The following is an 18290-nucleotide window of genomic DNA, read 5'->3' on the forward strand; positions in this document are numbered from 1 at the left end:
GCATGGAGAGCTGCATCAAACCAGTCTCAGGACTGAAGACCACAACAACAACAACAACAACAACAACAACAACAACAGGTATTTTGCTTCCCATATAGCAAAACTCATTTACTACTTTAATTGTCTCATTTCCTAATCCAATTCCCTCAGCATCACCTGATTTAATTTGACTACATTCCATTATCCTCATTTTGCTTTTGTTGATGTTCATCTTATATGCTCCTTTCAAGACACTGTCCATTCCATTCAGTTGCTCTTCCAGGTCCTTTGCTGTCTCTGACAGAATTACAGTGTCATTGGCAAATGTCAAAGTTTTTATTTCTTCTCCATGGTTTTTAATTCCTACTCCAAATTTTTCTTTTGTTTCCTTTACTGCTTGCTCAATATACAGATTGAATAACATTGGGGATAGGCTACAATCCTGTCTCACTCCCTTCCCTGCCACTGCTTAGCTCTCATGCTCCTCGACTATTATAACTGCCATCTGGTTTCTGTAAAAATTATAAATAGCCTTTCGCTCCCTGTATTTGACCCCTACCACCTTCAGAATTTGAAAGAGAGTATTCCAGTCAACATTGTCAAAAGCTTTATCTAAGTCTGCATGTGCTAGAAATGTAGGTTTGCTTTCCTTAATCTATCTTCTAAGATAATTCGTTGGGTGGGATTAATGGATATGAAGAGTAAATGGGTGAAATGGAGAAGATTGCTTGTGGGAAGTGGAGCTCAATAGCAGCAAAATAATTTTATGTTCTTGCAACTGCTTTTCCTAACTATCTTTTTACCTTCTGGTAAATTCTGCCTTGATTTATTTCGTATAATTCTATCCTATTAACCAGTCAGTATTTGATATTACAGTTTTTCTTCTCCTTGTAAGGTTTTACCAACCTGTATGTTAATTTAATATGAATGTGAATAGAATATAAATATTAAATGTACATCCAGTTTATCTCATAACTACTAATGTTACTCATTGCATGAATTGATTAATATTTTAAACAAACAATTCAAAATGGAATGTTAGTAATATTTTAGTCTTCAAAGAGGAACAACTGGAGTAGGACTGAGGGTACAAAATATTAGAAAATCTTGTTAGATGTGTAACTTTTTGGAATTCTCGACCAAAATAAATAAGATGCACACAAAAAAAGCATAAGACATAATTATCCTCATGCAGTACTTCCCATTACCTTGTTAACAAACAATATCATGTTGATTGTTTGTTTACCGCAACCAACTTCACATAAAGAGATTTCTTTACTTCCCTCATTGTGTCTTCAAAACACAAATTAAATATCTGTGATGGCAGCAAGCAACATTATGTTACACTTCACTGATTTTGACCTCTTGTATCATTCCTTTAGCACTGACTTCTCCAGGGACTTTTTTTAAACAAAGTGAATGGATAGTTCTTCTGTCCTTGCAGTTTAAGTGCAAAAAATTATTTGTTACATTTTATCAAAACCTCCTTCAGATCTATGTGTGCAATGTATGATTTCTAATTTTTCTTAAATATAGCTCGTTGTTGAACACAGTGCTAAAATTACTTCTAAGTGATACTGATTTTTCTGAAAATGACCAGAACTTCTTGTAAACTACTTTCAGTTTTACATTTTTCAATAACATACTCTTGTGAATAGTTTTGACTGATATGTAGAGTGGACATAGGTGATGACTTTCCAGGTAGAATAATGGAGACCACAAATACCAATAATCTACACTTTATTGTAAGATGGAAGCACATGAAAACACATGCATTTATAAGTCATCAGTTATGAACTGAGGCAAATATTGTCACTGCAGCAGAGCTGTAGCACTCACCAAAGATTCTCCTTGCTGGATTCCACGACTGGTGCTAGGTCATCACAGATGTGATACTTGGCAGATCGTGCTATAATTTTCAAATCTGTGTGCTCTTGCTTTCTTTGAAAGTGCAATAATTGTATTCTTTTTCAAGATGCCATGGAACTTTCCAAGTTACATATGTTTTGTTGTTGTAGTATGCTGAAAATGGCCTTTAGAATAGAATAATGACAAAGTTGTGATTGTGCATGCTCTCCTAGTTTGGAATGTTTTACATCTACATATGCACACATAGTACACAAACCACTGTATGGTGCATGACAGAAGGCACCACTATTAGTCATTTCCTTTCCTGTTCTACTTGTAATAATAGAGTGAGGGAAGAACGATTGTCTATGCGCCTCCGTATGAGCCCCAATTTTTTGTATATTCGTTCTTACACAAAATGCCTGTTGGCAGTAGTAGAATTGTTCTGCATTCATCTTCAGAAGCTAGTTCTGTAAATTTTCTCAATAGTGTTTCTTGAAAAGAACATTGTTGTCTTCCCTTCAGGGATTCTCATTTTGGCATTTATCCGGTAATAAATATGCAATCAGTCACTTTTTTTACGATTTTTTCAACCATGAACATGTTTTTGAGCCATTGCAGGCTCATCTTCAGATGGAGGAGTTACAGGAACGTTATGTTGTGGACCAAGTGTATCTAGATGCAGTGCTGGTGCTGCTGGCGAAAATGATATAAATTTAGTAATAGGTGACGAAACATTTACGAATCTGAAACTTTTTTATTGTATCTGAACTCATAATCTGTTCAAGAATTCTGCAACAAACAGATGTCAAGGATATTGGCCTGTGGTCGGCAGGCAATGCATGATTGTGTCCAAGATTTGCAGTCTTTCTGGACATTTGGACAGATGAAGTAGTCTGTGAGAAGCTTCATTACTGGGCAAATCCCAGTATGTGAAAGCCCAAGTAATTTATTGAAAATAGTTCGTCTCGTGGTGTCTGATACCAGTAGATAAAGGCAGTTTTGGGAGACATCACATAGTACTTGTTTTGAAGAGCCAAGGATGTTGCGATGTTTGATGTGCAGTCACTTTGTGTTGCCGTCTAGGAATTTACATAACGTACATGCTCTAGCTATGCTGTTGCAAGTTTGTCAAAATCAGTATCTATTGAGATCGAGTTCATTTGTGAAAGGAAGCCGCCATGACTGTGTCCACACCATGTAGACGTGGAACATTGATTGTGAATTGTGCAGTGTAAGTATAAATGGAGGAAATACCATAGGCAACAGTCTTTTGCAGAGTTTCAAATAGAATCCAGTGGTGGGTGATAATCCATATAGACTGTCAAAGATGTGCCCTCATGTCATCTTTGAAGTATTGTATTGCTTTCGACAATGCCAACAGTTCTCTGTCATAGGCCAATCACTTATGCTGTGAGTCGGTCAGTTTTTTTAGAAAAGAAATGCTGTAGCTGTTGTGTGCATGCTACTGACTGTTGAAGAACAGCACCAGTCACAAAGTTGCTCATGTGCATGGTGACCATCAGCTGGGTAGTGGATGAGCTAGGGTCTTAGCCTGAGAGAGACAGTCTGTAATTTTTTCGAATGCTTGTCGGATCTGTGGGGTCCAGTGAATAGTCTTTTTGCCTGAGATGTGTTTGCTTGTAAACGCATCTGTACGAGGTACCTGGATGGTGGCAGCATTAGGCAGGTATCTATGACAATTAATTATCAAGCTGAAAAATCAGTACAAGTTGTGAAAGGCCTGTGAGTGCAGCATGTGATGTTTAGCTTGTTAAGGTGCAGACCAAACACAGTCATGGCAAACCAAATGACCAAAGAACGCAATCTGAGACTGGCTCATCTGACACTTGTCATAGTTGATCGTGACACCAAGTTTGTGTAAAGTATTGAAAACTGGTTTGATGTGGTCTTGTTCCTTTTGGAAGCAGAGAAAACTAAAATGTCATACAAGTAGGTGTAGCAGAAGGGAAATTTGAAAAGAGCATTGTCTATGAATCTTTGCCAGGTCTGGCTTGCATTTTTAAGTCGTTATGTGGTATAAAGAAATTCATACAGTCGTAAAGGGATAAGGTTGCAGTCTTTGGAACATCCTCTGGGTTCATAGGAACCTACAGACATGCTTTCTTACAATTCAGCTTACTGAACACTGGGGTGCTTGTCAGATAACGTGCAAAATCTGAATGTTAGGGATAGGCTAAGTGTCTGGTATCATATGGGAATTATAAGGACTGATAACCACCGTATAGGCTATAGGTGCCATCCTTCTTAGGTACAAGATGAATGGGCAAGACCCAAAGACTATCAGACTGTCTAATAATCCCAGTTTGTAATAACCTCTTTGTAAAGAACTGAACCACAGTAAGTCTGTTCAGAGGTAGCCTACACACTTTGGGTGGGCCTAGGGTGGTGTTTGTTTTATGAACTATACTCTTGTTGATAGCACACATGGATGATGGGAGATGGGAAACATATATGGCAGGTGCACGGGCACTAGAGGAGCAATGCACTTGACTAACCTGCACAGGTGCTGATGAAACTGTTACAGTTGGCTATGGTGGTGTGTGAGTGTTTGTTGCCGTATGTCCTGCATCTGTTGATTCATTTGTGATGGGGAAAAATTAAATGATCAAGCTGTTCCAAGTATATATATGTCAGCAGTTAGCACAAATTTTATCGGAAGTGGCGTGCTTTTCTTCACATTGGTGAAATGTTTCCTTCAGTACGTCGAATTATTGCTGGGTGGTACATTGTAATTCCGCTGATGATAACAGGCAGTCTTTTGATATCTATTGACTGTGTTTGTACATATCAACAGCACTAACAGTTTGCGAGCTGAGGTACATAGTCATTGGTTACATGGGGGATGGTACAGCACTGATAATTCCATTCACAGAACGTCTGCATCTGTGGCGTATAAGAGGTCCACAAGCCAAATCAGGACTGAGGCAAGATGTCTTAGAACTTCAGACCCCAGTACTGGTTTGTGACATCAGCAATGAAAAATTTCCAAGGGTACATGTCTTCTAAGTCGAAGTCAAAGCTTCGAGACATGTTTCCATACACTGCAGTGGATGAATCATTCACTGCAAGGCACTGGTTGTAGGTACATGTACATGGAATAACACTCACCTCATATCCCATGTCAATGAGAAAATATTGGTGGCAAGTGTGACCCAGGATGTAGAGTCTGTCACAAGAAGATGGTGTGCAGTGAGATTGGCTCACATGTCAAGGTAGTAGGCGTCTTGAATTGGGGCAACAATTGTTCTTCCCATTTAGGTAGTCTCAGGATGCCTTGCAGTTGTGAGTAATAGTGCCAGAACAACCAAGGAGCCAACAGAGGCGTGTTTGTGTCTTTTTGTCAGGGAGCTGATTGCTGTTGCTAACCAATTGCCTGTTTGTTTTGGCTGGCCGATGGTCACTGCCTGGGTGGGTGGGAGTGACGTCATCCTCAGCAGCATCTGTGTGTGCTCAGAATTGTTCAGCTGCCTATTGCTGCATGTCAAGGCATGCTTCCAAATTGAGGCAGGACTGGTTGTTGTTGTTCAGTGAATTAAGACATTGTTGGTGTTGTAACAGGGCTTGAAGTATGTCTGCCAAACTTCATTTCTTCTCTTGTGGCTCAATCTCTTTCAAGATAAGTGCTCATTCTCACCTGGGGAGGTAACTTCCCAACCCACACTGTCTTTGCCATGTCATATTTGTTGGTAGCTGGAGGTGACAAAATAACATCACTAATGAGATTTGCATACTTACCAATGTGACGAACACGGAGCTGATGTCAGAAATGCCATGACTGCCACATAGTTGTTTTGGCTGGGAAGAAAGTGTTCGTGCATGGCCCAACTGAGTTGACTCCATTTGGCAACGTGAATAAATTTGGCAGAACCGAATGTGACACAGTAGGTGCAACACATCGAGTGACATTCGATGTGTGTCCATGACAGTTTGTTGAAAGATGTCTCATTTGTTTATCAAAGAGTGGCATTCATAGCCAAAGTCACCCAGAAGGTCGGTAACTCCAACATATTGCTCAGGTATGTAGAGGTCACAGTTCATATCACCAACACTGCACAAGAAAATATCAGTTTCACATTTAAGCAGAGGCAAAAATTGTCACTGTTGCTGCCGAGCACTTAACTCAATACCGTGTAAGTCACTGCCTTGTAATTGCTTAACTTCAGCACTAAGGTTGTGTGATGACTCCATTGTTTCTGCAAGCAAGATGAGTCAAAGAACATAAAATAGTTTATAGTGTTGTTTGACGCGGGGTCACCAATGTAGATTTTCAAATCTATGTGCTTTTACTTTCTTTGGAAGTGCAATAATTATATCCTTTTTCGAGATATAATGGAACTTCCCCAGTGACACATATTTTGTTCATGAGCTTGTATAATTCTTGCTCTGTTGTGTGGTATGATACCTGTGGAAATACACTGATATTTCATCAATATCTGGGCAGTCTTGCCTTCTGTGTTTGTGCAAAACTTTTTGAAATACAGAACAAGAGTATGGGATTTCCCTTTCATCTTCATGCCCCATGTCCTTATTTTCAGTTGGCCAATTTTTTTTGTGGCAGGTTTAATATTTCTCCAAGTATTGTTTCCATTTATTCACCTTATTTTCAGCTTCCATTTCCCAACTATATTTTTCGTCTCTAGTCACTATACTCCCTAAAGTGATTGTTTAGCATATTTGTACAGAATCACATTGCCCTTTTTCAATTATGCATCTTATTTTGTGAAATCATTTCTCCATTCAGTCTTTTTTAGCTTCTCTACATTTCTGGTTAATATCGTTTGTCAGTGACGTAAAAAAAAAAAAAAAAAAAAAAAAAGGTTGAAAGTGAATGGCACCAGTATACATTTTTTCATTTCTTTACTGCAAACAATATTTCATGCATTTTCCAAGGGCATTTTCTGCCTTTTTCAATTGTAATCCTTTTCTACTGCATTTCATCATATTTTCCTGAAATGTGCTCTTTAGTTTTAATTTCTTTTAGCTTGTCTAGGTTCCAACATTTCAGTCAATTTCTCTGTAACTTCTTGAATTTTAACAAGCATTTCATAAATACTAGTGTGTCAGTGATATTTTTTCACGCACTTGCGCTACATGACGTCAGAATGCACAAGGTGTTTTTTTGGTGATGTTTTTTAAGTTTGCTATAATGTTATGTAGTTTCTTAACGTTGTTGGATTCTTCTGGTCAAGTAATTTTGGCAAGACTGAAACTAATAAAGAGTTTCCTTCATTATACACTACACTCATTCTATTTATGTGGTGTAGGTCCATGCCTACATAATTGATGATCTCTGACTAAGGATTTTCAGGCTTTTAATTGATTGATGTAAGTCCGTGGCAATTCTAAACAGTTGGAACAATGAACAACAATGGCAAATGATAACTGTCTGATAATGGAATAAATCTGCAGACTTCAGAACGAAATAGAAATGTTGCAACTGCATCTTTCAGAAGATACGAACTTTGAGTGTATGCTGAACAAAAGAACTGATATTAATTCAACAATGCCAACACAGTGCAGTAAGGCAACATTGTCAGAAATGTTGACCACACCACAGCAAGAAACAGCTGTGGATCTACCCACTGGTTTCAGCAATTCACACACTCAGTGGTTGCAATTATGAACATTTTCATTCATGCCTTTCCAGCCACATACGAGGTTTGCAATAATAGAAAATGTATTTCAACACCAGAGAGTAACCTAAACCACCAGACCTCGGCATCGATGTCAGATGTGATGGTGAGCTCACCTACAGGAGGAGCATACGGCAGACTGAAGGAAGTTCTAATTTCTTGGTGCACGAAGGCAGTAGACATCAGCATCAAGCAGGTACTGTACCAAGAGAAGCAGGGAGGTAGGACCCTATCAGAATACTGGTGATATTTACGCAGCCTGGTAGGGTGTTCGGCAGTCTCTAAAAGGTTACTGTTACAAATGGCAATAACTTCCAGCAGAAGTAAGGACTGTCCTAGCCATATACAAGGAGAGATAAGCTGACAAGCTACTACATGCTGTGGACAGAATCTATTAGATGTGTAAGCCAGCTGCAACGTTACAATGATGTCGACAGATTCCACATATGATTACCACCATGATCAGCAAATTGAAACCGGAGCCATAACTATAAACAGTGCCACAGTCACACCATGACATGCAACAAACATTTCAAATGAGGTTAGAGATTTGAAAGCTATTCTAGAGGACCTGAGAACACAACTGTGCAGGCAACAGCATGACAAGTTAACATTAATCAGGTGTGAAAATGAGCTAGACGTGAAACACGAAGCCAGGAAGAGGATGTACATAAAGTGTGTTGCTACAGTAAATATTTTGAGATGCACGTCACCATGTTTCTACTCAAAGAGCCAAGGTACATGCAGTAACAGTGCAATGTTTTTGTGTCAGCAACAGCGGTCATCACCGCATACATCTCCTTTTATTTTGAAGAAGTTGTATGTATTAGAAAAGCATACAGCCATTAGGTTTTTGGTTGATACTGGGTCAGACATCAGCTCACTTCCTGACAGCCATGCACCATGCAACGAACAAGACATATAGTCATGTGTGAAAGTAGTGAATAACACTGTGTTTAACACATATGGGCATGAAGTATGCAAGATTGATGTGGGTTTCTTCAAACAGTTTACGTGGTCTTTTGTGATAACTGATATATTGGACCATTGATTGGGCACTGTTTTTCTAGCTCATTTCACGTTGACAGTCGACTTACAGCGAGAACATTTATTAAATTTGACAGACAACAGTACTGTATCAGGTACTAAAAGAGGTACGATGCCTGAGAAGCTTCAGGCGATTGGCAACTCTGTATCTGAGGAGCTACATAACGAAGAGAAAAGTCAGAAACTTCTGGATGACCAGGCAGTATTAACAATGGATAATCAACTAAAAAGACTCACTGAAAAGAAATTAAACATAGTATGGTACTTTATATTCATACCATGCTGAGGCAGTCAGTTTCATGACTAGCACAGAGAGTTGCACCAGAGAGGCTGGCAGAAAAAAGGTGATATTTAAAGAAATGTTAGTTGGGAGTAATTTGCCAGCCAGATAGCCAGTGATCTTTGTCCCTACACTTGGTATGGAAAGACGAACAGATAATGGAGGCTGTAAGGGGTTCACCAGGCATTAAACTTGAGGATCATCCCACATAGGTATCCAGTACCCAAAATACAGGACTTCACATGTTCTCCGGTCAGTGCGAAAATTTTTAACATTCTCTACTGCAAAAAAGCTTACAACAAGATACTAGTAGCTCCAAGAGGCATTCTGAAGACAGTAATGACTACGCCATTCAAGTTATCCAAGTTTTCCTTTGTGCCTTTTGGCCTTCAATAATGCAGTACCAACTTGGCAGCATTTTATTGTCAAAGTGATAAAGGCATTGGCATTTTATTTTGCTCATCTTGATGACATTTTGATGTTCAAACTGGATACTCAAACACATGAACACTGTCTGTGCCAAGTCTGCAGGTGACTCTTTGATCATGGAGTGGTGTTAAACGAAAATAAGTGCATCATGCACAAGAACCAAGTTGCTTCCCTTGGACATACTGTGTTGTCAGAAGGTACATTGCCTCTGCCAGAGACGATCATGGCAATACAGTCTCTGCCAAAACTGGTGAACTATCAAGAGCTGAGACAATATATGGGAGTAATGTTTTTTTTTTTTTTCAAATCATCTGCCAGCAACGGCTGATGTGCAAGAACAACACATTGGTGCACTCAAGGGACATGATGCCAAGGGTCAGTGACTGATTAGGTGGACACCAGAAATGAACAAAGCATTTAGTGATCTACAAGCAAGCCTCAGCCAGGCAGTGATCCTCACTCAAACCAGTTCAATATGCACAGCTAGCTATTGTTGTAGACGTGAGTCAGTCAGCAATTGGGGCAGTGCAGAAAGGGCAGTGGTAGCCACGCAGTTTTCCTCCAGGAAATTACAGGTATCAAAGCAAAAATGGAGCACATATGACAACGAATTGTTGGCAATCTATGAAGCAATTAGATACTTCTGCCTGCAAACAGAAAATAGATGAGTGACTGTGTTTACAGACCACAGACCAATAACATGTGGCTTTAAAAACACTAGTGATAAGTGCTCCCCGAGACAGTTCCATTATATTGAGTTTATAAGCCACTTTACGACATATGATGTAGAAGAAGTGCAGAGAATTTGATGGCTGACTATTTTTCACATATTTGTGAGAGTTCAGAGATTATAGACTATGATAAGCTCATGGTGGAACAGACTGTGGATTCAGAACTGCAGCAAGTGTTAAATGACCCTTCTACAGGTCTGAAATTTGAACAAATTGTGGTGCCTAACTCTTAGCTGAAACTGTGGTGTGACATTTCTTAAAGCAAGCCAGGACCATTCATTACAGAGATGTTCTGAAAGACTGCATTTGGCAGTGTCCACAGCCAATTGCACCCAGGAGTCAGTGCTACAATCAAGTTGCTGACAGAGCGCTTTGTGTGGCCTGCTATGAAGAGATGTGCACCTTTGGGTATGTTCCTGCATTCCTTGTCAGCAAAGTAAAGTGGGCTGAAATGTACATGCTGATATTGGAAATTTTCAATGTCCCTCTGCTAGATTTACATACGTTCATGTGGACCTGATCAGACTTCTTCCACAGCCAGAGAGTTACAGGTATTTATTTACAGCCATAGATAGGTGTACAAGGTGGGCAGAGGCAACTCAAACAGGCAGTATATCAGTCAGTTCTACAGCGAGGATGTTTCTATATATGTGGATTGCATGTCTCAGATGCCCCCTTCATGTTATGACTGATCAAGGATGTCAGTTTGAGTCGATACTGTTCCTAGAGCTGGCCAAAATGTGCCGTTTCCATTGCCACCACATGACTAGCCATCACCCAGCCAGTAATGGTTCGGTGGAACAGTGGCACAGAACTCTGGAAGGAGATTGATGTGTCATCAAATGAGATGGATAGAAGTGTTACCATTAGTATTGTCAGGCCTGCGAACACCTTACAAACTCAGCATTGGTGTGTTTGTGGCTGAGATAGTTTACGGTGAACCGCTACAGTTTCCAACAGACTATTTAGTACCAAATTCACTGCCAAACCCACAGGACATCACTGCATGAATATACATTGTCCACTGCCTTCCCATGATGGCACCCATAAGGTGTTTGTGCACAAAGACTTACACAATTGCTCTCACATAATGTTATGAACATACTCAGCCAAGTCGTCCTTACAACCACTGGATACCAGCCCTTTTAAAGTGCTGGTTAGAGACAAGCACACCTTGGAGATGTAGTACTGCAATGACTCCAGACATCGTGGCTGTACATCAAGACACAGTAAACACAGAATGAACTGAAAAAACCTCTGTTATGACATCTGGGACAGCATCACAATTGACAGTTACGTCACCTCCACAAACCACAGCTCCCGAGAGATCCAACGCACACAAGAGCCGACCATCAGATTAAATTAAAGTATCAAGACAGCCCATGGGCCCTGCACTTGGGGGGGGGGGGGGGGGGGGGGGTGGACACAGGAGTTGTGTGGGGCTGTGATATTTTCTTGTGCATTTGTGCAATGTGATGTCAGAGTGCATGAGATGTTTCTTTGGTGGATGTTGTTTTTTATCTTTGCCATCATGTTATGTAATTTTTAGTGTTGGCTAATTCTTCTTGTTGTTAAATAATTTTGACTAGATTGGGCCAGATGAAGAGATTTGTTCATTCATTATATGCTATGCATATTTTATGTATGTTTGTAGGTTCATGTCTACATTAGGTTATGTTCGCTGTAGTCGTCAACACCTGGATAATACCTTCAGTTCTTAGCTGCATCACATAATCTCTATTTCACCAAAATATAGGCAGTCTGATCTTTTTTAGATCCCCTGGCATCTTCATACATGTATCCTTATTGATGCAAATTTAGACAGTGTGTTCTCAGTGATTAAACTGTGACCAACACAAAATTCTTTTGATTTTTCTCCTCTCTTATTTTGCCAAAACTAAAAGCTCCCATTTGTTTCTGTTCTATTCGTTCACCAATGACTACATTCTAGTCTAATTGAAGTCCCACTTGACATATTTTATGATTTCAGTAATATTATCACTATCTTCTTCGCGTTCACTGTCATTGTCATTTGTGATGTCATAGATATGCATGCTTTGTTTGATCACAATATGTACTAGATATCTGTTCAATTTCATCATCAGTGTTCTTTCTGTTTGTAACAAATAAAACTTTACTGTCTATTTTCTGATTCATTACTTTTTTTTACTCCTTCTATACAATTAAATGAACCAAAAACCACCCTCTTCTGGTCACCACATCTCACTGATTTCTTTTTCTACCTTCAGATTTTCTGGTTTTTTGCTCAGCCTTAGAGTTATCACATTTCACATAATCGCAATAATCACCATTCTCTTTTTGTCAGATAACTCCTCCTGAGTGGTTCCTGCCTGGAGATGTGAATCGTGGACTATTTTAACTTCAGAATATTTCATCAAGAAGGAACCCAGCAAGTCATTTTTTCCAGAGAACTTGGGTAAAATATTGTAAAATCACTTAAACAAGCAGGCCTATCACCAGGAAGCTGGAACTAACATGGATTAGACTTGACTGTATCCAACAATGTAACTTCTATTGTAAAACAATGGCAATAATAATAATAATAATAGAAATAATAAAAGTAAGATGCTTGTGGTAGTTTTCAAGTCATATCATGATGGATTACCTTCCACAGAGTTGAAAGCTATGGTTTCCTGAAATTTTTGTTAAAGGATTTTGAATAAGTGTGTGTTCAAACAAAAATATAAAACATGTGGCCTGCTCTGGTCTTAAGCAACTTAACAGCCATACATTTTGACTGCTCTGTCATCAGTATGTTGGTAATCTCTGGTAATCAAAACAGTAGCTACTCTGAATGTCTTCTGCAAGTCCATGATGGGTGAGTGGAGTTACATAGCACAGATCATCTAATGCCTGCACATTCTGATAACAAAATGACCTTGTACAGTATTGGGATTAACAAACAAACATCTAAGTTGGAGAAATGATGACTGTTTTGATGCTTTGCAGTTGAGATACTCTTGTTTGAAATTGTGCTGCCAAGGCAAATAATGAGATACAAAGCCTTGGAACTTGATAGTCACATTATGAGGATCTTAGGGTACTTGAAATAAAGAAATTATCATGATTTATCTGCAGTATGGGCGTGACATGGTGATCACCGATTACATTTAAAATGCCTTAATCTAGTGATGTGTCCCTCAAAATGAGTCACTTAATCTCAAGTGGTCGGGACCTTGATGTATATATTACCACCTAATGTGTCATAGCTTTTGTAACATATTTAACACTTGTGTTATGATATTATGATTAATGCTCTATACATTTGAGGAATGCATACTTTTGTACAGTTCTTATTGGTTTATAATTTATACTTGCAAAACTGGTTGTAGAGCTGGTGCTCTCACTTACATCAGTGTACAAATGATTGTCTCATTCCTCTCACTGCATGATAACATAAGGTTCCATTTTATTTAATTATCTTCCTTAAAATGTGAAAGTATGATGCATATCATTTTGATGTACAAAGAGTGAGGTTCAGAAAGTTTGTCATACTCATGATTACTTCAGTTGTCAAATATAGCACCAAACTTTTTGTTATGTAGAGAGCATCCAACAAAAGTTTATTTTCTTATCTTGCAGAGGCAGCCCGTGTGAAGAACTTCTGTGCAGTTTGTCAGTCTGAAGCAAGTGATGAAGAAAAACTGGTACAGCTGGGAAAGCTTATGAGAGAGAGCCATCAAAGTCTGCAACATTTGTTTGAGTGCAGTCATCCTTTGCTGGATGAAGTTGTTCTCTTGGGAGAAAATGTGACACTGGGGTCTCGACTAACAGGAGCTGGGTATGTAGCCATATAGGTATAGGTTATAAAGTGCTAAGCTCCTACAGTCTTTCATACTTGTTTTCATATTTGTTTTACAGATGGGGTGGCTGTACTGTTGCTTTAACAACACAAGATTCATACAAAAAATACATAGAGAAATTGAAAACCAGTTTCTATGCCAAACACAGTGAAATACAAAATATTGATACACTTGTATTTGCAACTGAACCAAGTGAAGGTGCTGAAGTTTATGTAGTTGCTTAAAAAGAGGGGATAGAAATTATCGATAGCATTCCTGTTTAATTCTGGAATGATCTCTACGCTTACCTTAATCAAAGGATATAATATGGCTTTAAATGATACACATATATATTTTCATAAAGTACTCTATGCACTGGAGTAACTGCTCTTGTGAGCCGTGCCATTAGATAAAATGCTCTTATTTATGAAAATCATGTATGCTTCTATGTGATGGCAGTAAAACAAATTTGAAACACTTTCAGGTTAGAGTATAGCTGAGGTAGTAGAAAAAAAGAAAAGGTAATTTTTCTTCTCAGTGTCTGTTCCACAGTGTATACTGCGAACCTTCTTAAAAAAAATCAAACTTGTGTCGAGCTTTCCACTATATTTTTACCATGTATGAGATATGCAGAAAGGTTTCCCTCTAAGGTCATCAATAAGTTACGTGTGTTTCCACCGAGTGAAGAAAGAGTGATTGATGATGCACTGGACTCACATTTAGGAGGAGTGGTGATCAAACCCTTATGTGGACATCCAGGTTTAGACTTGTCATGATTTCTCTGAATTACTTGAGGACAATGTCACAGTAGTTCCTCTGAAAAGGCCACTGCTGATTTGGCATCCAGTCCTTGCTCACTCTGAGCTTGTGCTCTGAGGACATCATCAATGAAACCAGTCTCTAAACCTCCTTTTAAAACCTTAGAGCAAGTTATGTTTGCATGAACTTTGCATGAACTTTAAATTTTGACATTGTGTCCACTCTGTTTTACTTTGAAGTTTTTGTTATTTACTGGCTTTATCATGTTAAATATAAATTATTTTAACACTTTAGGAGTAACGAAGACCACTCACTGAATAGCAGAAGTGGTGAGTTGCCCACAGACAAAAGAAAACAAAAATTTGCCAGCTTTTGGAATAAATCCCTTTTGAGCTAGAGTACACACACACACACACACACACACACACACACACACACACACACACACACACGCGCACGCGTGCGTGCACACACAGACATGCAAACCTGTGTCGATCCATTGTATGAGCTGTGTTCAGGCAGCACATCTCCTTTACTCCTGAAGTATTTGCATGGTGCCAGGACTTTCCTCACAGTGATTATTTTAAGCAGTTTGAGTACAGAGGTTTTGCCTTTCGTGAATACATGAATTACCAGATTTTCTGTGCAGACTTATTTACTGAACCCATTTGCCACCATATCATCACTCTGAAGATTAATTTCCTCAACATTATGTTCATGGTTCAGTGCTTCATTTGGTACTTGAATGCTCTATGTAAAGTAACACAACACTCCTATGTTGCACTACTTCTAATTTTTGACAAAATAATTTGATTGGACAGATAAAAATCTACTCACCAAGCAGCAGCAGGGAAATGCACACGTGAAAGACGGTTAATTCTAACTTCTATTTTTTAATTTATTCTTCCTGTTCCCTTTCTAATGACTGTTTCTGTTATCTGTTTTGCACAGTAATCTGCTGATTTCCAATCTTTCTGGATATGTTTTTCTCAGTTGCAATCCTATGGTGGTTTTTGACATTCCATATACTTCACAAGTGTAGATAATCTCATCCTTTGTTGTAATATCTGTGTTCCTAATCTGATAATTATTCATTAGTTTTGGTAAGGTGGTTTTAATTTTTTAAATTCATGTTACCATTGCTACCACTTTCGTGTCAGTAAATCACTGAGATACATAATGTTCCTCCCTTTTGTGTATGATTCGTATTACAGAACATTAGATGCCTGCATGTATGAAAATGTAAATTTTCGTAGTGGTGTGTCCCTAGCAACAGCCAGATTGGATGTAGTATTCAAGTAGTAATACACATGTGAAATGTGGTGTACGTGAGGGGAGAGTTCTTGAGAAAACATAACAGAATAGAAAACTTACTTATAAACTGAATTGTAATTACAAGCATGAGTTTCAAGCTGATTTTTTCAGTTTGTAGGTGTGATAGAATCTACCTCTGTTAAAAAATCACAGCTAGTCTATGTTACGTCAGGGGAGTAATGATAAATATGGAGTCCCAAGTATAAAACACATGAAACTTTTAAGTTTGTTGGATAGACACAGCTATTATTAAACTGTGAATGTATGTAAATAGAGCTGGCAGATCATTTTAGTTGGAAACCAGGAAAATTGTGAGCCTGATTTGTGGTTTTGAGTGATATTTTGTTTTGAGATTGTTTGTGACACAATTTGTATCTCCGTATGTAAACCATCTGGGTTCAAATAAAGCATAATTATCATGTACTTGAATAGAATGGTACAAAAATAAGTTGAAATGTTGTAACGTATAATGGTACTCATTCAGTGTGTAAAAGAAATGTTATAGATAGAAAAATGTAAGTTCATTGCATTAAATTCATTTCCTGTATGAAGATGTGATGCAAGAATATCTTGGCCTATGGTGAATTGAAAATTGTCTTGTTTTTGATCGTAATTAGGTTTATTAGATCACCAAATCTTTTTATACTAGTGCAATAATTGTTTGTCCTTCAGTTGATGGTGGTGTTGTCGTTTGGGTGGTCTTCATTGCAAAGACTGATTCCTGTTACTCCCATTGTTTGTGACCCTGCCTCTGTAAATCATGCAGTCTCATGAAGAAACGTTAAAACATAATTTGTAATTATCTGATTGGTGAGCAGTGTAGGTATCAATTATATATATTCTCTCTCTCTCTCTCTCTCTCTCTCTCTCTCTCTCTCTCTCTCTCTCTCTCTCTCTGTGTGTGTGTGTGTGTGTGTATGTGTGTGTGTGTGTGTGTGTGTGTTTAAACTACCGTATGATTATACATTATTAGTGAGCATTTTGTTTTACAATGGATGTTGTTAATATTTCTTGAAAGATTTTTTTTTCTCTATGGATAAGAAGAATTTATTTTGCTTCATTTTGTAATTGTGTGAATGTTTTCAAGACCACATTGTGTTATCTTCTTTGTCAAAGATCCATATTTGCTTGGTGTTTGAATCGTCATTTCTGTGCTTTGGCAATAAGTCAGAGGGCTATTGAGGTGGTTTAAAATAATGATTATGACACTTATAAAGTTATCACACAATCCACATGTGTCTGAAACTTATGTATGTTAAATCAGCCATCAAACAGTGGAAAATCCAGGATACCTGAAACCTACCTTCCTGTATAAAAGATACCAACCATTTCCTCCACTGACCCTCCACAGTTCCTGTCCTTTCACCACACCATCCTAAGCCAGCCTACTCATGTGCCATCTAGACGAATCTTTCCTAAAAACCCAGAATCCTAAACCCCTCACCTGGTTTAGATTCATTGATGACATCTTTGCTATCTGGATCGAAGGTGACGACGCCCTATAGGTGTATAGAAAGGCCACACATACTGATCGTTATCTGCATAAAGATTCAAACCACCACCCTAGACAAAAAAGAGGTGTAATGAAAACCTTGGTAGACAGGGCGTAATAAATTTGTGAACCTGTTTATTTAAAAGATGAGATTGAACATCTACGGTCAACTTCCGTGAATAATGGCTATTCTAGCAAGGGTTTAGATCAACCACTTCACTCATGGCAGAGAATCAGGAGCAACGACGAACAACAGTCTCCCAAGGGCAAAGTTTTTCTTCTGTTCATTAGTAAGGTCACAGATCGCATTAGGAAAGTTTTAAGCAAGTATGGGGTGGAAACTATTTTCAGACCCACCAGGAAAATAAAAGAATATTTAAGATCGGAAAAGATGCATGACACCCTTTGACTACACCGGGGGTATATAAATTTCCTTGTAGTTGTGGACAGGTTTATATCGGTACCACAAAGAGAAATGTGAACACCCATCTTGTTGAACATAAGAGGAATTGCTGCCTGGGTCACGCGGATAAATCAGCTGTAGCGGAACATGTTAACCAGGAAGGTGATCATGAAATAAAATTCAGCGAGACGAGCGTCGTATAAAAAACCTTGCATTATTATGGACGCATGTATAGAGAGGCTATCGAGATTGATAAACAACATAATAATTTTAACAGGAAAGATGAAGGTGTTAAACTGGATAAAATTTGGATGTCGGCGTTGCAACACAAGCGTGACGATCGATTACTTTCAATCGAGAGTGTTGGCATTACCAGAGACAATCTCATAGCCGACGCCATGTGATTGACAGTGGCGCCCTCTGTACTGGCTATATAGTGAGCGCTACCTCGAGTTCTCTTCACAGTTTGCTGCTGGATGTCTCCGAGGATGTCTCCTGCAGTTGGAGACGAAATGTCAGGGGAGAGTTTTATACTTCGACCACGGCCT

At 38.6% G+C, this 18290-nt stretch overlaps 1 protein-coding gene across 2 annotated transcripts in view; it reads left to right on the plus strand.

The window, feature by feature from the left end:
• LOC126481075 (N-acetylgalactosamine kinase) overlaps positions 1 to 16270 on the plus strand; it is a 92725-nt gene extending 76455 nt beyond the window's left edge. For both annotated transcript variants that reach the window (XM_050104561.1, XM_050104562.1), the window contains exons 9-10: positions 13575 to 13773; positions 13854 to 16270. In XM_050104561.1, the coding sequence (XP_049960518.1) occupies positions 13575 to 13773; positions 13854 to 14019 (365 nt within the window). In that variant the 3' untranslated portion in view covers positions 14020 to 16270. The remainder of the gene's footprint in view (positions 1 to 13574; positions 13774 to 13853) is intronic.
• Positions 16271 to 18290: the final 2020 nt, after the last annotated feature.

This window comes from Schistocerca serialis, chromosome 5, assembly GCF_023864345.2.
Source record: "Schistocerca serialis cubense isolate TAMUIC-IGC-003099 chromosome 5, iqSchSeri2.2, whole genome shotgun sequence".
In the NCBI taxonomy this organism is placed as follows: Eukaryota; Metazoa; Arthropoda; class Insecta; order Orthoptera; family Acrididae; genus Schistocerca; species Schistocerca serialis.